This window comes from Elephas maximus, chromosome 7 (genome assembly GCF_024166365.1).
Source record: "Elephas maximus indicus isolate mEleMax1 chromosome 7, mEleMax1 primary haplotype, whole genome shotgun sequence".
Lineage (NCBI taxonomy): Eukaryota > Metazoa > Chordata > Mammalia > Proboscidea > Elephantidae > Elephas > Elephas maximus.
Window position 1 is genome coordinate 89931112 of NC_064825.1, and position 26152 is coordinate 89957263.

Here is a 26152-nt window from a genome sequence, read left to right on the forward strand (position 1 = left end):
GCATCAGCATCACCTGGGAGCTTGTTAGAAGTGCACAATATCAGAGCCCTCAGCAGGCCCACTGAATGAGAATCTGCATTTTAATGGTCCCTGGGATTCATAATCGCAGTCAAATTCGAGGAGAACTGATCTAGCATGACCTTGAAGAAAAGAGTAAGGAACAGTTTCCTTGCACTCTGGTTTCCTTTATTGGTCTATCCTTGAGTTAGTGGGAATATATATGTGTCAAGTTTAATTGGGTTTTCCGTGCTTCAACTTGGCGGGGTGCAATCGTGTCTTACCCTAGCCCCTGCCTCTCACCTTACCTAGAAGAGAGATCCCCTGCTTAGTTTCTGCTTTCAGGTGGACTGTGAGCTCTCTCAGCCCTGTTAAATGCTCCTAGAGGCATCCCCCCAGGTTTTGGGCCATCTATGGACTCCACGTGATGTACTCCTAAGTGAGCATGATGGAGTCAGATGCATAGATTGTTAGCACAAAGTGGACTCAGCCATATTTGTTGACTTGAATGAACTTCATATCTTCACTGGTATTTGACTTAAGCATCTTGTGAATACACCTAACAACTCTTCCGGATTCCTATGCTATTTCTTCTTCAGCAACAAATTCCATTAAGTAAATATTTAAAAAACCAAACCCGTTGCCATTAAGGTGATTCCGACTCATAGTCGAGGGGATTCTGACTCATAGTCGAGGGGATTTTCACTCATAGCGACCCTATAGGACAGAGTAAAACTGCCCCATAGAGTTGCCAAGGAGTGCCTGGTGGGTTTGAACTGCCAACCTTTTGGATTGCAGTTGTAAGACTTAACCACTACGCCACCAGGATTTCCAAATAAATATATAGTGAGAACTTAATATGGCAAGGCTCAGAGGTAGGTTTTATAGGAGTTTCAAAGGTGAGTAAAATGGAGTCCATGACCTTGAGCATACAATACAAGGTTGAATAAGACAGTACACAGAGGCCTATCCCACCAAACCACTGCCATGAAAAGTAGACCATGACAAAAACCATCAGGAGAAATACCAAGCAAGTCTCCTGGAGATTCAGCGGAGTGCAAGTCCTCACAGTAAGGTCAGGAGATTCAGTGATGGCTTGATGCAGTGGTTGGAGTTTGAAAGATGGGTAGGAATTCAACAGGGAGTGAGAGGTAGAATATAAACTGGCTGAAGGGACAGCACAGAAATAGGGCAAAAGTCACAGGTCACTTGAAGAATAGTTAGTGAAGAGCCTCAATGCCTGGCTGGGTAGTGGTAGTGTTGTACCCAATTTCAGTGAATAATAAACAGTTACTGAAGGTGACTGAGCAGGGCAGTGACATCACAGTAGCTATAATAAGCAGGGTGGGAGGGTGGGGTTTATCAGCACAGTTAGCAGATAAATAATCTGGAGCATTTTGGTGGGAAGCAAAGGTATTACAGAGAAAAGAAGCTTAATCTCAGGCCTCATCTTTGGTCAAAAAAGGTTTGAGGCTTAGATGTATGTGTTTGTGTGTGTGTATATATAAGAGAGAGAAAAAAAAATAGGAAAGAGAGAAGGAGGGAGGGAGGCCAAGATAAAGGGAGAGACAGAGATATTTTGGTGTGGATGAAAATCCAGTAAATTGCCTAAACTATAACAACACTTTAGCTATTATGGTACTTCTTTTGTGGTGGGGGAGAATGCTCTCAGAGCACTTAAAGTCTTGCATCCTCCTCACCAAGTGCCTGTTGTTGCTCTGTGCCATCAAGTTGATTTTGACTTGTATTACCCCATGTGATGGAGTAGAACTGCCCCATAGGGTTTTCTAGGCTGTAATCTTTATGGGAGCAGATCTCCAGGTCTTTCGCCAGCAGAACCATTCAGCGGGTTTGAACTGCCAACCTTTTTGGTAGCAGCTGAGCACTTAATCACTGTGCCACCAGGGCTCCTTACTGAGCGACTTGGGGTTAGTATTACTATGCTAGGAGGACATGAAGATACATGGTGGTTAACTAATTGAAAACCATATTTCCATGAGCCTTTTCCAGAGCCTGGCTCATGCTCCCCAGCCCCTTCACTGGTGCACATGGACTGTGGTTGGTATGTTCTATGACATCAAAGGCCAGCAGTGCGTCCCCGTGTCTGAGATTAATCCCAGGCACAATCACAAGTTACTCAAGGGATGGCCTCCTGTTTTGCAGTTTCCAGCGGCTTCTTTGGAGGCCAGTGGCACGAAATCCACCCTCAATACTGGACCAAATACCAGGTGTGGGAGTGGCTCCAGCACCTTCTGGACACCAACCAACTCGATGCCAGCTGCATCCCTTTCCAGGAGTTCGACATCAACGGCGAGCACCTCTGTAGCATGAGTTTGCAGGAATTCACCCAGGCGGCTGGGACAGCGGGGCAGCTCCTCTACAGCAACCTGCAGCATCTCAAGTGGAACGGTGACTATCTCCTTCCCTGCCCACTGGGGGCCAGCTGGGAAGATGGAGGCAACAAGGCCAGCAAGATCCCTGTGTTCTCACCTCCAGTTTACTGTTTCCCAAGACAGGGAAGTAGAAGGGAGGTGAGAGAACAGGAGCAAAGCCTAAGGTGTGAGGTGTGTCTAATCCCTTATAAACACCGGCCTATTTATATATTGAATTTGTTCCTTATGGCAATGTTAATTTTCAAGAAGAGAGCCAGTTAGGTATTCCCAGAGTGCTTACCACTTTCCGAAAATCTTATTTTCTTTCCCTTGCACCAGGATTGATGGTTGAATTCCCAATGACGTACTTGTTCAAGTGCTTAAGAAGTACTTGCTTATTAAAGATGGTCACGTTGTTAGTGTGTGCTGTGGGGTCAACCCTGACTCATAGCAACCCTATAGCACAGGGTGGAATTGCCCTATAGGACTTCTTAGGCTATCATCTTTACAGGAGCAGAGCTACTGGGTGGGCTATCATCTTTACAGGAGCAGAGCTACTGGGTGGGCTATCATCTTTACAGGAGCAGAGCTACTGGGTGGGCTATCATCTTTACAGGAGCAGAGCTACTGGGTGGACTATCATCTTTACAGGAGCAGAGCTACTGGGTGGGTTTGAAATGCCAACATTTTGGTTAGTAATCTAGCACAAATCACTTGTGCCAACCAGAGGCCTTATGATGAAGTCTAAGGGTAATGAAAAGATATGTGGGATTGGATTCATGTTTGTGCTTTGGTAGGAAGGAAGGCTCACAGTATTTCGGTAGATTCTTAAAAGATGTGTTACTCAAAACAAAGGTTAGAATGCTGGTGTGGACACATGTGAGATGTTCCTGCAGTAGTTTCTGGAATTGGTGCTATTTAAAACCCAAAATGTTTCTCTTGAAGCCTCACCTAGCACATGGGCAGCTCACCGTCACAATTCTGTCCTCGAACATCCACATATTTTACACTAACTTATAAGACCCAGCAAGACAGACAGCTATTTTTTTTTTTTTTAAGTTGTGCTTTAGGTGAATGTTTACAGAACAAACTAGCTTCTCATTAAACAATTAGTATACATATTGTTTTGTGACACTGGTTACCAACCCCACAACATGTCAACACTTCCCTTCTCGACCTTGGGTCCACTATTACCAGCTTTCCTGTCCCCTCCTGGCTTCTAGTCCTTACCCCTGGGCTGTCGTGCCCCTTTAGTCTTGTTTTGTTTTACGGACCTGTCTAATCTTTGGCTAAAGAGTGAACTTCAGGAGTGACTTCATTACTGAGCTAAAAGGGTACTGAGGGCCATGCTCTCAGGGTTTCTCCAGTCTCTATCAGGCCAGTAAGTCTAGTCTTGTTTTGTGACTTAGGGTTTTGTTCTACATTTTCCTCCAGCTCTGTCCGGGACCCTCTGTTGTGATCCCTCAGACAGCTAATCTTGCAGAATGTCTTTGACATTTTCCTCTGATAATGGCTATAAAAACTATCTCCTCTGAGAGCTATGGACATCTTATAAAGCAGTGATATCTAAGAATAGTGAGCTTGCCTGTCCATATTGGAAAAGGCACACCCACATTAGCAGAACCTGGGCTTGGGCAGGTAGCTGGGCATTGGGAAGCACAAATTCCAGGACTGGGAGCCAGATACCCATCTGACAACTGCCTTCAACAGTGGGAAGGACGGCCATTTGGCCTCGGAGCCTGGAGCTGTGGTCGCCATTTTGGATGACTTCATTCAGCTCCCTGGCACTCCCTTCTTCCCACCCACCCCGCAGTGGTGGTTGCTCATTTTTCTTTTACTAGGACCAAACCAAACAAGGCTCTATAAATAACCCCCAGGAATCTTCAGAAAGAGCAGACTTACACTTGAAGAATTAAAAACATTTACCTCCCCACCTCCAATTAAATCTACTCCTTTAAAGCTTTGCCCTGATTGAAGCCTAAGGCAGGGAGGCCAGGGAGGTGCTGTGGCCATCCTTGACCTTCCATGACTTGTTTGATCCACCACATGCTGCTGTTGCCACTGAATTCTTAATGATCAGCCAGGTTCCTCATCCTTGTTTTGTTGTTTGTCCTTTTGTAGATATTATACTTGCATTTATTGTTTACTTATACTAGCATCCTAAGTGAATTGGTTTATGTAATGACCTTATGAGAAAAAACTACTATTGTACCCATTTTACAGATGTGAAAACTGAGGGTCAGAAAGGCTAAAGGCCTGACCTCTTTCACTGAGTTATTTACAATCTCCCTGGGGAGGAAAAACATATTAGATTTATTCATGTGTATATATGCGCTTGGATATAACACAGTTAGAGAGAAGTTGTAAGCAAACACAAGGATGTGTGGTGTGCACTGCTGGTACATGTGCTGAGGGCATATGTAAAGGAAGAATTTTTACATTTATCTAGACATATCTCATAGACTTACTCTAAGATTAAAAAAAATACAGTTGCTGTTAAGTCACTTCTCACTCATGGTGACTCCATGTGAGTCAGAGTAGAACTGTGCTCCATAGAGTTTTCAATGGCTGATTTTTGGGAAGTAGATTGCCAGGCTTTTCTTCTAAGGAGCTTCTGGGTGGACTCAAACTGCCAACCTTTCGGTTAGCAGCCATGCCTGTTAAACATTTACATCACCCAGGGATTCACTGATCAAGATGGGCTTGATAAAATTTAATATCAAAGAAGTAAGCCAGTTAAATTAGTTTTTGCATATTTTTATTTTCATTTTGTATCAAGTCTTAGCATTGCAAACACCTTAGAGATCATCTAATGACTTTATCTAGTTTAATCCCCTAAATTTAAAGATGAGGAAACAAACTGAGACCTAGAGAGGAGAAGTGCCTCACAGCTAGTAGTGGAAAAGCTGGTCTCCTGACTTCTGAAGTTCTATTCTGCCATATTGGATGCCTTTCCTATACAATTCCAAATAATTCCATTGGATGTGGTGTCCTAGGCAACTGATCTTCTGAGGCCAGGACTCCAAGCTTGCATTTGTAGAGGCTGAGAAGGAAGCTCTTGCTCATAAGCAAATAGAGGCAAATGGGCAGTGAAATTGGCCAAAGCTCTTCAAAGATGCCAGCTCTGTCCTTGTTTAAGGATCAAGTTTTGGCTCCATCTGGGCCCTTCTGACTTTGCCAATCTGTCCCTCACAGGCCAGTGCAGCAGTGACCTGTTCCAGTCTGCACACAATGTCGTTGTAAAGACCGAACAAACAGGTGAGTAGTAGCAGACCAGGGAAGCCAACTGGCTAGGCAAATCCCCGGGGAGAACAATCCGGAAGGGACATGAAAGAGGGCAGGGAGCAGGATGGACCCAGTGTTTTGGTAGGGAGTCCAAGGAGGCCTCTTCCGTAGCTGTCTCCAATGGGCCACCCCACCATGAGCCTTATCCCTTGATCTCGGGGCCAGTGACGGCCAGCTATTTCTGATTTATAGACTTATGGAGAGCTTCCCCTCTGCCCACTCTTCCCTGCTTCCCACCACTGGCCAGGCAACATTCAGGTTCATGTCTAGTAAGAATGCAGCATCAAATGTGGTCTTCCTTCTAACCACAATAAGTGAGGAGATTGGACTTGGCCAAGTTAGAAAAAGCAGGGGAGGAGGAGAGGAAGAAAAAAATGTCTCCTCTGCTCCCTCGCCTCCCAAAAGGAGGAAGATGTTGATACTGTAGTTAATGTAGTTTCTGGAGCCCTTGGGAGATTCTGTGGGGATGTCCAAAGGCAGCTGTGGAGCCAAACTTCTAGTGTACTTTTTATAAGAAAGTTAATATTCTGGACTCTGAGCAAATTTTGGAGTTCCACAGTATCTATACTTAGTTTTGTTCTCTTTTCTCTCCTTCTCTTGTCCTCAGTCTCTATCCTGGGGATTTTCTGTCAGTCAGTTGGACTTGGAGGGAGTAATAACTGCCTGGAGGGGAGAAGTTGTTGCTCTGGGCCTTGTACCCCTCAGAGCTTCTTTGGCCTATGAGCTCTCAGTCTAGGGAAGGCTATGCTAGTCCCCCAAAGCCCATGGGCCATGATAAACTGTGCAGCTGTGTTGTCTAAAATTTGCCACTGCTAATGGATCCACTCCTATGTCCACACCCCGAAGACTGGGAGCCACGTAGGGCCAAGTTTGCCACAGGCCTCCCCAAGAGTTGCGTGCCAGTCACCAAGGATAGAATTTGACCTTGGGGTGATTTGTGAGTCACTTGGGGCTGGCCGAAATTGGTCCTATGTAGTTATTTACTCTCTTATAAGGGGGCTAGGCTACCATTACTAAAGAAAAAACAATAGCTGCTAAACATGTTAATTAAACTTTCCAAGCCTGGCCCTTTGCCACAGACACCAGTGCCTGGGCTACGTGAATGGTGCCCACTCCCCTCAGTGACCCGACAGATCCCCCACTGGAGGAGCCAGGGGTGGTATTGGAGAGGTCGCAGATAACTTGATAATCCCTTCTTGACCATCTAGACATTCTTGTGTTGCCAGTTTAGAAAAGCTGAGCTGAAGGGTGGAGAAGGAGGTCCGCCCTGGGAGGAGGGCATAAGAGGCTCATGGAGGGGCCAACACCCCCAAACCTCTTTGGTTCAATTTGTTTTCAGAGACAATAACAGGTGTATGAGGTGACCAAACAAGGAGAGAGGGCGTAACCCCAAGAGATTGGGCTTGGGTTGTCCAAACACGTAGTTATTAGTTAGAATACCGACTAAATCTCTATGTCGTAAACAGAAGAACTTAGCCAGTGAGTCAGGGTTTATACCGTTTATGCTGTAAAAACAAAATGAAACTCAGCCAGCAGCTTGCCACCTGGGCCCCAAGATTCAGAGCCTGGGCAGAGGGGGTGCTGAGGACAGCCCAGATCTGCGAAGAGGATAAAGCAGGAAGTTCCTTCTGGGGACGAGATGAGCACTCATACCAGATCTTACAGGACCTGGCCAGCCAGGAAAGAAAAGGCTTCTCTTGGAGATCAGCCCAGATCTGGGGGTTGTGTAGGGGTTGGACTTCATTTGGAGTAGGTGGAGGGGAGTTTCCTTTGAATCTGAAACCTGAAGAGTTAATCAGAGTGGGATGTGTTTAATGTGCACACCGAAGAGAGAGAGAGGAGAGAGAGGGACAGATGGTTTCTTCTCTGAAATGAGGCAATGGTACCCACTCTTAAAAGTTGTTTGTTTGATTTCATAACACTCTCCTCCCCTCCTCCTTAATTTTATTTTGAGAATGTTATGTCACCCCTTAAACTAATTGAAGAAACACTGGAGGAACGGGGCTGTCACCCAACTTGAGGTGAGACTCTTTCTAGACTTTGGCAGCGAACAAACTGTGCTAAGACTGAATAGACCTTTTCTGAAAGAAACAACTCTAATTCTCCCAAGAAAATATTAGTAGAAGAAAATCACTAATCCCTTAGTGTAAATTCATTTGTCCCAAACAAGGCTTTTGTTTTCTGGTGTGCAAATATTCTGGTGATTGTATAGTAGAAGGAGCTCTGGTGATGCAGTGGCTAAGAGCTCAGCTGCTAACCAAAAGGTTGGCAGTTCAAATCCACCAGCTGCTCCTTGGAAACCCTATGGGGTGGTTCTACTCTGTCCTATAGGGTCACTAGGAGTTGGAATTGACTCGATGTCACCTAACAATAGCAACAACATCAACATATAGTAGAATGTAAGACAACCCCAAGCCTCTGGAACCATACCACCTGCCATGTGCAGCCTAAGAAAATTCTCAGGAAACCAAATCATTGGTCTAGGGCAAGATCCCACTGTTGTAACTTCCCCCACTTTCCTAAAAGTGCAACAGGTATAGGATACATGGCCAGGGCCATAGCAAAGCCCATTTCCCCCCTAGGAAACTGAAAAAAAAAAAAAAAAAAGGATAATATTATGAAGTCGCATGTGGCCAAATCTCCCTGAGGACTAACCCCTGTGTTCTTCCACAAGCAGTGAGTTAAGGGAAAATGACCACAGAGCTGTTCCACTTTCTGTTTTTTGCAGACCCTTCGATCATGAACACCTGGAAAGAAGAAAACTATTTATATGACACCAGCTATGGTAGCACAGTAGGTAACTAACTCCCCAACACTTAAGGCCCTTTTGCGTTCTTGTTCTGCGTCACAGCCACAACCTTATATTGTAAGGAGAGGGCTCTTCATTCCCTTTATCTTTTCATTGTACAGATTTGTTGGACAGCAAAACTTCCTGCCGGGCCCAGATCTCCATGACAACCACCAGTCACCTTCCTCTTGGTAAGTTGTCCTGACCGAGAAGTTTAGTGTGCTGAATGCCAGCCAGCACCTACTGAGAATTCGTGAGAATTACCAGCACCCCACACTTCCACTTTCTGGAGTCTTTCTCATGAAAAGGCTAGGAAAGAAATGGTGTTATCCATTTATAAGAAGTCTGTTTTTGAGCCAATATTTGCACATTGAAAATAAGCAGCATGGATGCCTCTAATAAAGTGTTTGTCTCCAGTGAAGCGAGTCACTCTCCAAGGATGTTCACTCTTTTCCTCTCTTTTTTTAGCAAAAACTTCTTAGGAAATTACCTGTTTATATGTTCATATCAAATTATTTATACTTTGGAATACATATGGAGGAGGAAGCTATATTTAAATTTCAACAAACTACATTTGACTTAGGTGAAAGAGTGTTTAACAGTAGAATTTAGACGTAAATGAAACTGTGGTGACAGTCTCTGGGTGGAGGGGTTGCAGCCGGAAATTTCTGGAACCCCCCCCCCAAAGCACAACACTTTGTCAGTTTTTGAGCCTGACCCAGATGGCTCATCAGGGCTCTCCCATCAGTCAGAATACCTGAACATCATGAATTATGCTCACATTAGTTACGTCTAATCTTAACCATTTGGTTAAGATTGGATTCAGCTGGAGGCTACCTATGACTCTCAATCAAGTTTACACCAAGCCAGAGAGATAGTACATTGGGAGTGTGGGAGGGGGTCTTTCAGATTACTTCCCCTTTACGAATAGGTACACTTGCATGTATACTATAGGAATGAGTACACTGAGGAGTTGAATAGAGGATTTCATGTTGTCCCTTGACCTGGGCGCCAACTTCTGGATCCCTTTGGGTCTATGAAATAGAGCTTAGACATCAGTCACAAATGACATGCTCTTCTCCTGGAATTGGATTTGGGGCAACTTCAGAACTAGGATTTAAATGAATCTTTGTAAAAGAAAGTGTGAAGTCAAACAACAACCCCTTCCTTTGTTTTTTTTTTTTTTTGCTTTTGTTGATGTAAGTTTTTGAGAACTGAAATAATGAAAGCTTTTGGTTTGAGGTTTGTTCAGGTCAAGCCCCTGGAAGGAGACAGGACTCAGCTGTTCGGTGCCGTTGAGTCGGTTCCGACTCATATTGACCCTATGTAGAGCAGAATGAAACACTGCCCAGCTCTGCGCCATCCTCACAATTGTTGCTGTGTTTGGGCCTGTTGTTGCAGTGACCGTGTCAGCCCATCTCATTGAAGGTCTTCCCCTCTTTCACTGACCCTTTACTTTACCAAATGTGACATCCTTCATCAAGGACTTGTCCCTCCTGATAAGATGTCCAAAGTACTTGTGACGAAGTCTCGGCATCCTCACTTCTAAAGAGCATTTTGGCTGTACTTCCTCCAACACAGATTGTTTGTTCCTCTGGCAGTCCACGGTATATTCAATATTCTTCCCCAACACCATAATTCAAAGGCATCAATTCTTCTTCATTATTCATTGTCCAGCTTTCACATGCATATGAAGTGATTGAACACCATGGCTTGGGTCAGGCACACCTTAGTCCTCAAGGTGACATCTTTGCCTTTTAACACTTTCCAGAGGTCTTTTGCAGCTGATGTGCCCAATGGAATACATTGCTGGATTTCTTGACTTCTGCATCCATGGGCATTGATTGTGGATCCAAGTAAAATGAAATGCTTAACAACTTCAATCTTTCCTCCATTCATTATAATGCTGCTTATTGGTCAGTTGTAAGGATTTTTATTTTCTTGATGTTGAGGTGTAACCCATACTGAAGGCTGTAGTCTTTAATCTCATCAGTAAGTGCTTCAAGTCCTCTAGAATTGATGTTAAGAGTGGAGGACAATTCATTTCCCTTCTCCTCACCCCCACCCATAGCATTATGTGTTAATCTAAGTGTTTGTTGAAATTAGGAAATAGATCAGACACTGAAAAGGCTCTGCAGTGCATTTGTCCTTCTGGGGGAACTGGAGCCAACTGGGGAAAAGTTTCTGTGGCAATGGTTGCCACCCAGTCAAGGCCAAGGGTTTCAGAGCTGAGGAAACCACCCTAGTCACCCTCTGACTTCCTCTTGAACTTCCTAAGGTGTCACCTCCCACATCCTTCCGGTTGGGTCTTGACTATGGCAAAAGTTCCCAACTAAGAATAAGGTTCAACCAATCACTTCCTGAGCCTCAGGCTTTTTAGGTCTTGAGGTACCTAGGAAGCCTAAAAGCCAGACCATCCTTCTCTTTACTATATCCTGACTTTACCTTCTAGAATCTCAGAATTGGCAGGGGCCTTAGAAGCCAGTTTCTACTTTCATATTTGCAGTAATAGGTAACTCACTATCTCCTGAGTCCATTTATTTTTTAATAAACCAACGAGTTGCTGTCAAGTTGACTCAGACTCATGGCAACCCCATGTGTGTCAGAGTAGGACTGTGTTCCACAGGATTTTCAACAGCTGATCTTTTGGAAGTAGATCACCAGACCTTTCTTCCTAGGTATCTCTGGGTGGACTAGAACCTCTAACCTCTCAGCAACTGAGTGCCTTAACCATTTGTACTACCCAGGGAACACCAAAAACAAACGGAAAAAACCAAACCCATTGTTGTTGAGCTGATTCCAACTATGCTGACATCATGTGTGTCAGAGTAGAACTGCACTCCACAGGGTTTTCAATGGGCTTGACCTTTCAGAATAGATGGCCAGGCCTTTCTTCTGCACCCAGAGAATAGTCCTTCTTAAAATGGGATAAAATCTGTTTTCCCTTACTTCCTTTGCCCCTTGATTCCCTGCCCCTATCCTGTGATTGCAATACAAGCTGGAAAATGAGATCAGCAACCCATCCCCTCTTTCAGAATGATCATTTAAAGAATTAATCCAGGATCTGAGGTTGGTAAATTCTTTGGAGAAGGAAGCTCAGTAGCAGCTTTCCCTCCCCGCAGTAGGATCTTCAATTACAGCCTAGTACAGGTCGATTGGAGCCCTGGTGGTGCAGGGTTAAGACCTACAGCTGCTAACCAAAAGGTTGGCAGTTTGAATCCACCAGCAGCTCCCTGGAAACCCTATGAGGCAGGTCTACTCTGTCCTAAAGGGTCGCTATGAGTTGGAGTCGACTCGATGGCAACAGGTTTGGTTTTTTTAGTTATGAGTCAATTCCTGTTGGAATAGATTGGTCTTTACCAGATGGGGCCAGAATCCCCAAAAAGACCTTTGCCATTTACCTGAGCCTTTAGATTTTAAACTCCCATAAAATAGAGTGCAGTTAAATATCTCTCTATGTTTTAATGCAAGTTACAAACCCAACTAAGGTGAGGCTCACCATAAACTGATGCCCTCTGTGATAAACAAGGTGGGGAAGCAGGCTTTGTTTTGATTTCTCTGTCATTTGCCAACTTCATAAAATGGCCGCCGCCAGTGTTCCTGATTTGCCTGATAGTCCTCAAGCCAATCACGCCAACTCAGGCTTGATGTATTTATCCACTGACTTGTTGAGCCTAAAGCTAGGGTGGCACAGTCTATTATAGCACTGAGATTTGTATATCCCGTAAAGAAATGGCTCACAGCTGACTCATATGCAAATATGTCTAATCTTCACTTCTTGCGAAGCAGCTTAGCTAAAGTCACGCTCTCACGCTTGCCCCATAAGCCCAGGGCTCCTAGTTGCTGCTGCCCCTGCCCGGGACTGGACCCTGGCCTGGAGTGCTGGGAGCAGAACAAGAAAAAGCCAAGCTGGAAAGCTCCCCCAAAGCAAGCCATTCTTTTATCAAAATGAATCACTTAACCACATGGCCCACTTCAAAGGTCTTGACGTTTATTTGACTATGGGGGGAAGCCACCATATTAAAGTGAGGTTTTAGATCAAAAGATTTTGATACTAAGGCAGGCCAGGGATTCCACAGCTTGCCCCAGCCCATTAAAAAATAGGGATGGGGAAATAGGGCTAGAAGAAATTCAAGTTTTCTTTTGCCTTTGGCTGCTTATTCCCCCTCATAATGATGGAAACATTTTTATTTGAGGATTTTTCTTTTTGTCTTTCCTAAGCTGAATGGATAGAAGTCCACTATTAATTGTTAGTCGCTGTCTAGTCTGTTCTGACTCATGGCCACCCCATGTGTTACAGAGCAGAACTGCTCCGCAGAGTTTTTTTTGACTGTAATCTTTACGGAAGTAGATTGCCAGGGCTTTTCTTCCGTGGTATCACTGGGTACGTTCAAAATGTCAACCCGTAGGTAGGTAGTGGGGCCATTTTTTTTTTTGTCTTTTCTAAGCTGGATGGGTGTCTAGTCTGTGTAAATGGCTGACATCCCAAAGAAAAAATTCTTCCATGACCTATGTAGTCTGGGGGTTTTAACCTGGACTCCGTACAGACTTTTCAGTGGGTCACAAACCCCTGAAATTGTTACAAAATTTCATGAGTGTACACATATGTGCTTTTTACTGGGGGGAATGGGCCAAGGTTTTCCTCTTATTCACCAAAGTACCTTAACCCCAAAGTAATTGATTCTAGTTCAGCTTGGAACCAATAAACAATAGGCTGGTCAATAAGCTAAGAGACACTTAAGTTTTTCTGAACTCAACCCTGGCTCTGAAATGATGGCCCTGCGTCCCTCCTGAATGCCACTTGCAATGAGCTTTGCTTGTGGCCTGCTGGGTAAATGCTGCTCTTTGTCTGCAGAACAACGTGGCCCTGTTTGAGTGATGTATCACTTGGAAACCAGGTTGGGTGCCAGACCTGCCTCAATGTTGTCACATCCTGATGGGATGTTGCAATCTCACTCTGCAACCTACAGGGAGGGAGAGTGAGGGCTCCTTGCATTTCCTGTGAATTTGTCCTTGCAGATTTCAGAGTAAACTCAGACAGGTGCAGGCCTTTCTGATGACATGTCAGGAGAGAAATTCTTAACCAGAAGAAAAGGCTTCTCTTCTATCCAGATCTTGTGAAATCCCATTCCTCCTGCCTGCTGTGACACTTCCAGTGAACTTTTGGAGAAACTGCTGGGAGCCCTGAGTCATGACAAGCTGGGTGATCAGATAGGCAAGTGGGTCCATGCACGTTGGGAAATACAGAATCATTAAATTGCAATTATTTTTTCTTGCTACTCGAGGGCGAAAGAACTAATCCTAGAGGCTCAGAAGCAGGGCAAACATGCCTGATTCTGACAGAGAAGACTTCCGTGCAATCTATTTGTTATGTTCTAAAGTGACCACTTTCTCTGGAAACAACATAGAGTAGTGGTTACGTGTAAAGCCTCTGGATTCAAACTACTTGGGAGGACATCCTGGCTTCACCTTCAGGCTGTGTGACTTTAGGCAAGCCATTTGACCTCTCTGTTTCTCAGTTTCTCTAGCTGTAAAATATGGACTGTCACAGTACCTACCTCATACGGTTATTGTGTGGATTAAATGAGGTAATTCATATAAAATGCTTAGTGCACTGCCTGGTACACAGTAAGCGGGCAATGTCGTTAGGTGCCGTTGAGTCGACTTCGATTCCTAGAGACCCATATAGCAGAGTAGAACTGCTCCATGGGGTTTCCTTGGCTGTAATCTCTATGAGAGCAGATCATCAGGTCTTTCTCCTGCAGAGCTGCTGGGTAGGTTTGAACTGCCAACCTTTCAGTTAGCATTAGAGCACTCAACCATTGCACCACCAGAGCTCCTTAAGTGCTCAATAAACAGTAGCTATAATGGCATTTTTTTTTTTTTTTATAATGGCATAGTGGTTAGGAGCTATGGCTGCGAACCAAAAGATTGGTAGTTGAAATCCACCAGGCACTCCTTGGCAGTTCTACTCTGTCCTATAGGGCCGCTATGAGCCAGAATCGACTGGACAGCAATGGTTTTTTTTATTCCTCTTATCATTCTAGTGAGGAGCTAATGGTCAGTTGTTCATAAACTGTTTTTTAGTAACGGACCACTCTCGAGAATCTAATGAATGCCATGGGCCGTCTCCTTTTGCTTCCAGTTTCAGATATTCCAAAATGCCCTTGAAGACTACACATGCCACACATGGGTCTAAGCATTCTAGGTTATGAAGCCCTGATGTAATGAGGTTGAAAGAGATTTGTGTTTTACCGTCAGAATTTCTTAACAGGATCGGCTTGTGGTTGGGCACTATTAGCTGGCTTTTGATTGTGGGATATATGTTATATTCATTTTTTGGTAAGCTCTTTTCTTGGTCCTCCTACCAGCCAAAGTGCCCCCTCCCCCCCGACACATCCGTAGATCATTTAGTTTTCTTTATAAGGAGTTTTATTTCACAGATCTGCCTCTGTTGTCTCTTCTTCGGTAATAGTCTCAAGGGTTACCATAATGAGTCATTTGTTAAACTAATCTGTGTTTCCATAGTTCACTGTGGCCCTCTGTACTGAGCTCAGGCCAGTCAATGGCCCCTTTGTCAGGCTGATTAAAATGTAACTTTGCATGCCAAAAAAGGTACTCCTCCAGCTTAAAAGTCATCTTTCTTTGTTATAAATATTTACATTTTTGTATTATGGGGAAAAAACAGAAAACATTCTAATGACCTAAATCTTTCAATGGCTTCCCACTTTTCTCACAATAAAAAACTAAGTCTTTTCAAAGCCCCACAGACCTTAATGATCTGCATCTCTCATACTTCTCCGACTTCAGCTCCTACCTCTCTTCCCTTTGCTCACTGGTTTTCATCTGTTCCACAGACATACTAATCACATACTGACTGCAGGGCCTTTGCACCTGCTGTTCGCATTCATGGCAGGCACTTACACGAGCTCTTTGTATAGTTGTCTACCTCACATCCTTCGGGTCCCCTTATCAGAGAGGTCTTCTGTGACCACCTTATATTAAATTGCAAATCACCCCAATTCCATGCTTTCTCTCCCTATTTCTTACCTTGCACCTCCATGCTTCCTCTCCCCATTTCTTACCTTGCATTATTTTTCTCTGTAGCATTTAATACCTCTGTTTTGTTTAGTACCACATTCTTGGTGTCTAGCATGTAGTAGGTGCTCAATAAATATTGGTTAAATGAGTAGATAGATGAATGAAAATGATAATTGTAGGAAATATGTAAATTAAATGACTCTCATTTTTCTCCTTAGCAGAGTCACCTGATATGAAAAAGGAACAAGACCACCCTGCAAAGTCTCACACCAAAAAGCACAGTAAGTTGCCTGCCTTTCTGATGGCTTTTGGCCTGTCCCTTCGAGTTGAATATAACTGGTGGGCATTGTGTTTTAGACAAATATTGCCTCTGCTAGTTGCCTCCATTTCTTCTCACACTGAGTGAGAAAATAGAGACAGGATTTGCTAGCAAGTAACCCCCTCTCCTGTCCTTTCTCCAAGTGGAGCACACTGAGTATTTCCTCCTCGTTCTGTCAAACTTGTTTCAAAATGGAAACACCCAGTGAATAAAAACTTCTTGCCGGCATGGGGTTAGAGAGTTTCCTATCCCAGAAAAAAAAAAAAAAAAAGGTGTGACGAGGAGAAACATTGAAAGAAACTGTTGAAATTTAGTATTTTTTCTTTTGCTGAAGTGTTGAATTCTTACTTTGTGGAGCTGTCATTCCAAGAAATGCATGTTTATCCTCAAGATTCACTACTGTTCCTTGGGAGCTGGATTTCTCCTGATAATATAACCTTATAAAAAAAATGGCAGCATGGAAATATTGGAGACACAGAGTTTGGTAGGGGGCGGGGAGGGGAGTGGCACATAGAAAGAAATTGAGATGTCATAATCTAGAAATTATAGGATATCTTTACTACCTGCTACTACAGGTGGTCCCACAGGACTGAAGTAGTACAACCCCAAGTGCGGGCATCCTAAGTCTAGTGGAGTAAAATTGAACTTAGCTGCTAACCTTATTATGCTTATTATGCTGCATTTTCAAATTCCTGCATGACCCCCTTTCCCAATGTATTCTAGGAGCAGTTAAATTGGTTGAGGTACTAATACAAGTGATTGAAAGTTGTTCTCAAGAGAAATAACAAGGGGAGATAAATCCGGAACAATTTGTCAGCAGCAGTTAGAAGAAACTCCCCCTGTCTTATGAGACCTATTTGGCTTTGCTGCTAGTTAGCAAATTGAACTAGTTCATTTTCAGATGCCCTTTTGATTTCCAATATTTGATGATTCTGGGCCCTGGCTTCCCAGGTGAGAAGGGGAGAGTTGAGCATCTCCTATTGTATGGAAAATTTGTTCTAACTTGATGCTTTCTCTGCCCATTTCTTTGCTATGACATAGGCAATTAAAAAAAAAGTTATCACTGAGTTGACTCAGACTCATGGCAACCGCATGTATGTCAGAGTAGAACTGTGCCCCACAGGGTTTTCAGTGGATGGTTTTTTGGAAGTAGATTGCCAGGCCTTTCTTCAGAGTCTACCTCTAGATGGACTCAAACCTCTAACCTTTTGCTTAGCAGTCATACACATTAACCATTTGACTCCTAGGCAATGACTATAAACCCCCTTTTCTTTTTGCCAGATCCTCGAGGGACTCATTTATGGGAATTCATCCGGGACATCCTCCTGAACCCAGAGAAGAACCCAGGGTTAATAAAGTGGGAAGACAGGTCTGAGGGCATCTTCAGGTTCTTGAAATCAGAGGCTGTGGCTCAACTATGGGGAAAAAAGAAAAACAACAGCAGCATGACCTACGAAAAACTCAGCCGCGCTATGAGGTGAGGAGTTTCCCGTCTCTAAAAACAATGAGGCCACACGACCAGTTATTTACCCAGCAGCCTTATCTGAGCCGCCATCTTAAGCAGTTTCCTTTGTTGCAGATATTACTACAAAAGAGAAATTCTGGAGCGTGTGGATGGAAGAAGACTGGTATATAAATTCGGGAAGAATGCTCGTGGTTGGAGAGAAAATGAAAACTGAAGCTGCCAACACTTTGAACACAAACCAAAACACATACCAGATAAATGACAAAGAACTCCTGGACATAAATATTTCAAAGACGGCTTTTCTCTGATATTTATGTACCAAAAGAAAAAAAAAATCTACTTCTAACGGGAAGAAGGAACACTACAGTTGATAAAATTATTTTGTTACTTTGAAGTATGTCCTATCTGGGGAACTAACGTACACAGTTTTCTGTGAAATATGATGCTGTATAAGGTTGTGATTTGTTTTTTGTCTCTATTGTGAAGTTCTTTTCCACTGCAAGAATAACTGGGTTTGTAACCTCGTGCTTCTTGCTAAGAGAAAGAGAAAAAAAATCAGAGGGCATTAAATGTTTTTATATGCAAAATGATTCAGAATAAGGTGATATATCCTCGGCACATAAGCAGCCATGCGGCTTTGTCAAGAGAGGTGGGTCGGTTGCTAGGTGAACTCCAGGATTTCAAGTTAAGGTCATAAACCTGAAGGATGCTGGGAAGCCTAACCTGCCCTCTAGGAGCCAGTGAGTGGAGAATGGGGACTTCCAGAATCCAGGGTGGACTGTAATCTCTGTGTAATCACATGACTTCCAGTGTTTAAATCAGTGAGAAGAATAATAGGAGGGAAGGCTTTATACTCATTCTGAAGTGATTTACCTGATGCCAAGACAATCCACCCCCCACCTTGGATGGTTGGTTAAAAAAAGTTCAATTGCCACCTCTGCTTACATGTAATTAACATTGATACAGTAGTTAAAAGCTTGGCTGCTAATTGAAAGGTCGGTGGTTCGAACCCACCAGCTACTCCATGGGAGAAAGACGTGGCAGTCTGCTTCTGTAAAGATTTACAGCCTGGGAAACCCTGTGAGGGCAGTTCTGCTCTGTCCTATAGGATCGCTATGAGTCAGAATAACTCCATGGCAATGGGTTTGGTTTTTTTTTTTTTTTTTTTTCAGCCTTGGTTGTTTTTATCTCAACTGCTTAAAAATAAGTGGGAAAAAGGAGGTGGTGGTATGGAAGTGACTGCTGAGTTTGCTACTGTGTCTCTTTAGCCCTGTGTTTCTTAATCACCACTACTGACATTTTTGAGGCTGGATAGTTCTTTCTTGTGGGTCTGCCTTATGTATTGCCGAATGTTTAGCTGTATCCCTGACCTCTACCCGCCAGCTGTGACGACCAAAATGGTCTCCAGATTTTGCCAAATGTCACCTGGTAAGAGCCACTGAGTTAGCCAGTCAAGATGAAAGATGGCAGTATATTCTCAGGCCAAAAAGATTTGTAACATCTTTTAGTCTCTAGAGGGAAGCAAAAGCAAGACTTCAGTGTCAACCTGTTTTTAATTTTTGGAAGTTTGAGACAATGGGTTGAAATAGCTAGAGGGACTTATTTTCAGAACCCCAGATGAGAGCCAAAGTCAGACAAATTAAGTATAGTTATGTAGCATGAGCTACAATAGAAAACATTTTCACTAGAATTACAATGCAGAGACACAGTTATATTGCAGAAGGAAGAAATGGGAACACGCTGAGGGAATCCTTGCAAGAATGGATATATGAGTCTGTGTGAGTTCTGGGGAAATCCATCCTTGTGGGTTTTAATACTTATAATCTTTCCTCTTTTAGATCATCTTTCTTCTGTCTCACTTGAACTTGTCCTAAAGTGAATGGTTTGTTGGCTAGACTTGCATCCAAAGGAATGTTAAAAAAGAAGAAAAGAAAGAAAGGAAGAATAGAAAAGGAAAACAGAAAATTCAGCTCAGGAGCTAGTGACAGTAGGGAGTTTAGGACCTTCTTGCTCTGGGGTACCAGGAAAGCTGTCATTGGGCCAAGCAATCTGTAGAAAGGTTAGCCTATAGACACTTTAAAAAACGGATTTGAAAATCCACATCTCTTTTGCAACTTTCCCTCTGGGTCCCCTGTGTCCTTGACTTTGTCCTCTATCCTGTTTCTTTACCTTGTACGATAGTATGAGGATGACATGTACCAAGAGGAGGGAGTAGAACCTACTGGGTCTTCATAAATTAATAGAGCACCTACTACAGTGTCTTACCCAATGGAGCTCTGCAAATCATATTTGAAGTTTGCAAAGTGTTGGTAATGTATCCAGAAGTAAGAAGAATTAAGAACTTGTCCCAGTTATAATGAGAGGAAGGTGGGTGCTCTGGGAGTACCATCTTACTGAGATGAATGACCTGAAGGTACAAGCAAGTCTGTCCATTTTTATTTCTGCCCAGCTTGGTCACTTCCACAAAGGTGTTGCTTGGTATTGTCAAGTAACAGCTATGAGGGGAGCTGAGAAAAATCATAATGAACAGCAAAGATCTTGACTATGCAAACGAGACATTGCTGCATAAAGACAAACCCTGCTTTTCAAGCAAAAGTCAAGAATTGTGGGACCTTCCTAGCACTTGGCTGTCCCTCACACAGAATGTTTTAAACATCCAGGTATTTGAAATTGGTGTCACAAGTGAATATTTGTAAGTCTGTGTGTGTCTGAATTGTATGAAGTTCTGGGGAGCATCTCACAGTTCCCTCTCTGCCGTTCCTTCCTTGACTTTGCCCCTGTGCATCACACAAAGTAGCTAGATCTTTCTCTGAGTTCACCCTTCCCCAAACTTGTAAGTTTCTCACATCCCCCCAAATTGGCCTGGGTTCTTTCAGCAACCTCTCCATTGAAGAGCAATCACTGGTAGTTTTAAGTGAATCTGGGGAGTACCAATCAGAACAGCTCTGCTGATAATGAGCAGATTGTGTTATTTGTTGGAAGTGATGGTTTCTTGGCACCTGGTGCCTGCTTAAATGGGCTGGAGTATTAAGTTCTCAGACTCTCTCTCTATTGTCTTGGCTTGAGTTTGATGCATTTGCTATGTGCTGTTCGTGACTTGGAGAACTCAAGGTAATCAAGCCCTGCCAACTTGGGGTGTGAACAGAGTACGTTCCAGCATGGTGTTGAAAGGGAGAGCAAAGTCCCAGAGACAAGCCAGTATAAGGTGGAGTACCCACCTTCTTTTGGGGACACACAGCTTCTCATTTGAGAATGTACACATGGTCACAAAGCATGGTCTCCTCGAACTCTTGTTAAACTGAAGGCCTGGGCTCTTATTTGCAGTCTTCATGGGAACCTGAGTCAGGAAATGTATTGCTAAGACTTTACTAGACCTGGATCATCTGATGATCCTAGATATTTGACTTGATGAAACTTGAGCAAGGACATATCCTACAGCTTCTTGAATGTGCTTTCTGAGCAGGCAGACTCAGGTTATGTTTTCTTTTGAGCACACTGGTCCTTTCTCAAAAGTTCTTGCCTTGCTAGACTGTAAGCTCTTTGAGGGCAGGGATTGTGTCTTGTCACTACTGTTTTCCCAGGTACTCAATATTTGTTGAGTTAATGAATGAATGTCTTCTGGAAAACTCCTCTGATTGGAGGCCATATCGATAATTGGGACATGAATCATTTCTACACTGGAATAAGAGCATGAGGACCAAACCCTCAAGCACATGTTACCTATTAGATGAACATTTTACTGTGAGACTCTTTACTTTGCCTTCCTACCTGTGCTGAAATGAAACCAAAAACAGGCTGTTCAGTTCCACACGTCAATCTGTGTTGGATGAGAATTCTGTTGCCTTATTTGGAACTGTGAGATCCCTGGTAGAAGAAGCCAGTAATGAACTTTTGACCTGTTTTAACCAATGAAGATAATGAATATGTTTATATGATGTAAATTGCTATTTAAATGTAAAGCATTTCTATGTTTGAGTATTTTTGGGTTGGTTTTTATTTTATTTTTTTCATTTTGAAAAATACTGAGGAATCTTTTCATAAGGTTAGTAAGGCATGTTAGATTTTAGTTTTGCAAGTGTGTTATTTTTCAAATGCATAAAATAGGAAAAAAGGTAAACTAGTAAGAGGGAAAGGCAACTATATTATTCTTCTATAGTTAAAACAAGTGTTTGTTGAGTGGCTACTATGTGTACAGCATGGAACTCTACATGTGAGGAGCTTGTGTAATTTTACAGGGTGTAATAGATGCTTGATGTACTGGGTGGATACTTATTGTATGAACAGAAGAGCAGCATAGCAATCACAATACCAGAGCTGAAGTATTCTCAGCGTTGGCTCTCAGGATTCAGTTTCTGGAAAAGAGGTAGAGCATTTAAAAAATGCGTTGAGACTTACAAACCACTGAAATGTACAGGCCTTCACAAGTTTAGCTAAATTGGGATTAATCTTTCTATAGCTGTCTGCATAATTCTTGCTTTCCTTCCCATTTGGTTTCTGGGTTGGCAATTTTGTGGGAAACAACCCAACTGCCACTATTTTTTAAAAATCAGAAATCTTGCCCTTTTAAACTACTCAGTTAAATTCACATTGAGGATTTCTGTTTTGTGAAAGAAGTATATTTTTCCAAATACGGTTTCTTGTTTGGTGGGTCCCAGAAACACTAATAAAAACCACGTAGACCAGCCTGTAAGTGTCTTTCCTTCTTCAACAAGCTCTCCGGAGCTGGACTTAGAGTAAATGCACTTAGTCTACAGCCATGGAGCATAAGCAGTTTCTGCATTCGTTTACTCAAGAAGTCTCTACTGAGCATCTATTGTGTGTCAAGCACTGTCTTAGGCACTGAGTTATGGCAGAGAAACAAAGAGACAAAAATCTCTGCTGCCATGAAAAAAAAAAAAAAAACTTATGCTTAATTGGGTGGAAACAGACAAGAAGCCAAAATTAACAAATTACCAATAAAATCACTACACAGCGTCTCAGCTGTGTAGTAAAGTAGAGTGAGGAAGAGGAGTATGGAGTGCTGACACACATGGGGGTATACTGCAACTTTAGGCAGGCTTATGCAGGAAACATTTCAGTAAAGACCTAGAGGAGCTAAGAGAAGGTGCCATGTTGACAAGTAGGGGAGAGCGATCCATACAGGGGGACTAGCATGTGCAAAGGTCCTGAGATGGGTGTTCCTGGCATGACTAAGCAACAGTAGGAAATGCTGTGAGAGAGGCACTGGGAGATCGGATCACAACGAGTTTGGATGCCATTGAGAAGGCTCTAGTTTTTCCTTTGAGTGAGAGGAGTGCCATGTTCTGAGTTTTTGTGTAACTTCTGCTGTGTTGAGAATGGATTGCAGGGGAGCAATTGGTGCTGGATGTACATTGTTAATAAAGGATGAGCAAAGGGAGGTAGAAAAGATCACTCGCCTGGCCAGCTTTCCAGTGCAATACTTAACTAAAATATTTCAAGACAGGAAGTGAGCTCCATCAGTTCATAACACATTTCTCCCTGGGCCCAGAAGTCTCAGTCATGCAGCTCCTTAGCTTCATAAATTGTAGTGAAAATAATAATAGCTAACCATTTTAGGAAGGTTCACTTGGTCCCAGGCACTCTGATAAGCTCTTTATATACAGTAAAACCTGCAAAAGCCGGCACCTGCGTAAGGTGGAAACCTGTCTGAAAAGAAAAACTCAGATTTTTTCCACTAAATAGAGAGCTCTAGAAAAGTGGTGACTCCACCCTGTCAAAGGGGGAAAACTTGTGAGACCCAGAAAAACAAGGCAGTCTCGTTGAGTTCTGGCTCTCACAGGGTCCACTGTAATTTTTTATATTTAATCTTCATACAAGCCTGTGATAAATAGATATTATCCCCAATTTCCACATGAGGGAAATGAAGGTCAGAAAGGATAAGTTACTTTCTCAGGGTCACATAGCTAGTAATAAGTGGTAGAGCTGGCATGTGTTCCCTGAGGTCCCCTTTTCCCAAAGTGCATGCTCTTAACCTTTATTTTTCTCTAGTTCCTCAGAAGGCTAACATCACACACATACGCTCACAAATGGTTCCATGGTTAAAGAAGTTTGAGAAACACTGAATTAAATAATGTCTCACAGGATTATTTATTGTAGGACTTCTCAGACCCTTGATTATGTTGATCTGCATTGTGATTCATCAAGGGAGAGAAAAAGTGTGCGGGTTTCCCAAGCTTATTTGACAATGAAAACTTCTCATCAAACGAGACTTTGCGGAGTCAGTACTGTGTAGAATACAGTGGGAGAAGTGATGGTCCTTAGAGATTACTTCTCAGTTTTAGAGCAGGAGGTATTTTCATGTTTGGGCCAAATAAGTACCCTAGTAATATTCCTGCACATCAAAGTTGACTTTGAATGTATTTCTTTTTTTTTTTTTCCTTATTAAGAAAAAAAAAAAAATCTCACTGTGCTGGGCTTTACTTATTTGTATTAATACATTTGTTTAGTCATCATAAAGAACTTGCAAAATGGCTCCTTAGAAACTATGAAGCCTTTTGAAATTTCACTCTCTAGAAATATCTGTCCAAAACTATGGGCACTAGCCGCATGGGGTTATTTAAGTTTAAATTAATTTCAAGTACATAATGTTATAAATTTAGCTCCTTAACTGCACTCTCCAAGTTTCAAGTGTTGAATAGCCAAATATGGCTAGTGGTTACTGTATTGGACAGTGCAGACATAGAACATTTCCTTCATCACAGAAAGTTCTAATGGACAGCACTGCTCTAGAATCTAGTCTGGGGAAGATGAGGTCAGAGTGGCTGAGGTAGTCCAGAAAACCTATTAACCTGTGAAATAAGATCCAGTGAGCCTTAGAAACCAAAGGTAGCTACAAAGAATGGTAGAGAACAAAAAAATAAAGATCGAAAGCAAATATCTCTGTGTTTGCCGTCATGCAATGGATTCTGCTAGTGTGAACAAGGTTGACACTGTCACTAGATTGTCTGGCCTGGGAAAATTTTATTTTTATTTTATTAATAATATCTTATTGTATTATTACTCAAACAGACGCATGGACTAAATTGGCAGCTCCTATCCAGAGGCAGGATGAGAAGGCAGAAAGGGACAGGAGTTGGTTGGATGGACATGGGAAACCCGGGTTGGAAAGGGGGAGTGTACTGTCACATAACAATATGTGTATAAATATGTGAGAAATTAGCTTGAGCTGTAAATTTTCACCTAAAGCACAATAAAAAAAGAAAAAGAAAAAAAATCTTATCGTATTTTTGGCGAAGGTTTATATAGCAGTTTAGGATCCCATTCAACAATTTCTACACAAGTCGTTCAGTGACATTGCTTACATTCTTCACAGTGCATGAACACTCTCATTATTTCTGTTCTGGTTTTTCCATTTCCACTAATCTGGTTTCTCTGTCCCCTTACATTCTCACCTTTGTTTTAAAGTAACTGTTGACTGTTCAGTCTCATGTAAGAGATTTTTTAAACGATCACTGTACTTATGGGTGATATTTTTTGAGGTGATTTGTTATTTAGCTACAGGGCGATCTAAAGAGTTAGTTTCAGTTCAAGGTTTGAAGCATATCTCAGGGCAATAGTCTCAGGGAGTTCTCCAGCCTCAACCAATCCAGTAGGCCTGGATTTTTGTTTGTTTGGTTTGGTTTCTTTTAGGAATTTGAGGTTCTGTTCCACATTTTTTTCCCATTCTATTAGGGTCCATCTATTGTGGCATGATTAGGATGGTCAGGAGTGGTAGCTGGGTACCATTTAGTTCTAGTCTCAGGGTAGATGAGGCTGTGGTTCATGTAGACTGTCCTGTAAACTAATTTCTTCTTTGAGTCTTTGGTTTCCTCCTTTCTCTTTTGCTCTGGACAAGTACAGACCAATAGTTATATCTTAGATGGCAGCTCATAAGCTTTTAAGACCCAGACACTACTTACCAAACTAGAATATAGAACATAACTTTATGAAATACATTATGCTAATTGACCAAGATGTCCCACGAGACTATAGTCCTAATCCTTCAAACCCAGAAATCCAATCCCAGGAGGTGTTTGGTGAATTTGATCATTTTTATCTCCAAACCCCAGAAGCTCTACAGTCATTAATATGAATGTTTCAAAGATGTGGCTTTCTGGTTGAGAATATTGACACTGATCCGTGATCACTGGATGGGAAGGGAAATGAAAGGTCCCCAAATAAGAATAGCTGCTACTGCCCACTATCTGCTACAAATGGCACTCATACCACTTTCTTTCTTATTTTCATGACCAACTTCTTGAACAAGTAGTCTACCCTTAGGCTCTCTATTTCCTCATAAGTCAATTCTCCGTTAACTATCACCATGTGGTTTCTGTTCATATTAAGTTATTGACAATGACTTACTGAAGATCATAATCAAGTACCTCCCTGAATCAGGGACTATGCTTTAGCTGTTCTCTCTGCCTAGAGTGTACTTTTCTTTTGATATTCATGTGGCTGGCTCCTTCTATTCATTCAGGTCTTGGTTCAAAAGTCACCTTTTCTAATCAAACTAGCTTTAGTTACCTACCTACTCCCTAGATCTAGGATGCACCTGATACATGTGCCTGTCTCCATAAATATTTGTGGAATAAACAAATTAAAGACCTTCTTATTTTCAAATTCCAAGGCTTTTCTTCTGATTTCATGTTTTTTTTTTTTAAATTTATAGTCTCTGACCTTTAAAAGCTCATTCTTTTATTGACATAATATATATTGAACACCTATTATGTGTGATTTATATGCAATGATTTCACGATTTTTGACAGTGGTGACCCTCTCTTCTTTACTTTTAGAGAAGATTTGCTTCCTTGTTTTCTGCAACAGTGAAATCCTTGTTCTTCTTCTCTTTTTTGAGTACTCATTCTTCACTTCTTACCCTTCCC

General features: G+C 42.5%; 1 protein-coding gene across 5 annotated transcripts in view; it reads left to right on the top strand.

Annotated features, from left to right (window-relative positions):
- The window catches only part of EHF (ETS homologous factor), a 51061-nt gene extending 26590 nt beyond the window's left edge, over positions 1-24471 (top strand). For 4 of the 5 annotated variants that reach the window (XM_049889424.1, XM_049889425.1, XM_049889426.1 and 1 more), the window contains exons 3-9: positions 2161-2406; positions 5565-5627; positions 8383-8451; positions 8565-8633; positions 15702-15764; positions 17084-17279; positions 17382-24471. In XM_049889424.1, coding sequence (XP_049745381.1) covers positions 2161-2406; positions 5565-5627; positions 8383-8451; positions 8565-8633; positions 15702-15764; positions 17084-17279; positions 17382-17481 — 806 coding nt within the window. In that variant the 3' untranslated portion in view covers positions 17482-24471. The remainder of the gene's footprint in view (positions 1-2160; positions 2407-5564; positions 5628-8382; positions 8452-8564; positions 8634-15701; positions 15765-17083; positions 17280-17381) is intronic. The other variant, XM_049889428.1, reaches the window with a different exon arrangement.
- Positions 24472-26152: the final 1681 nt, after the last annotated feature.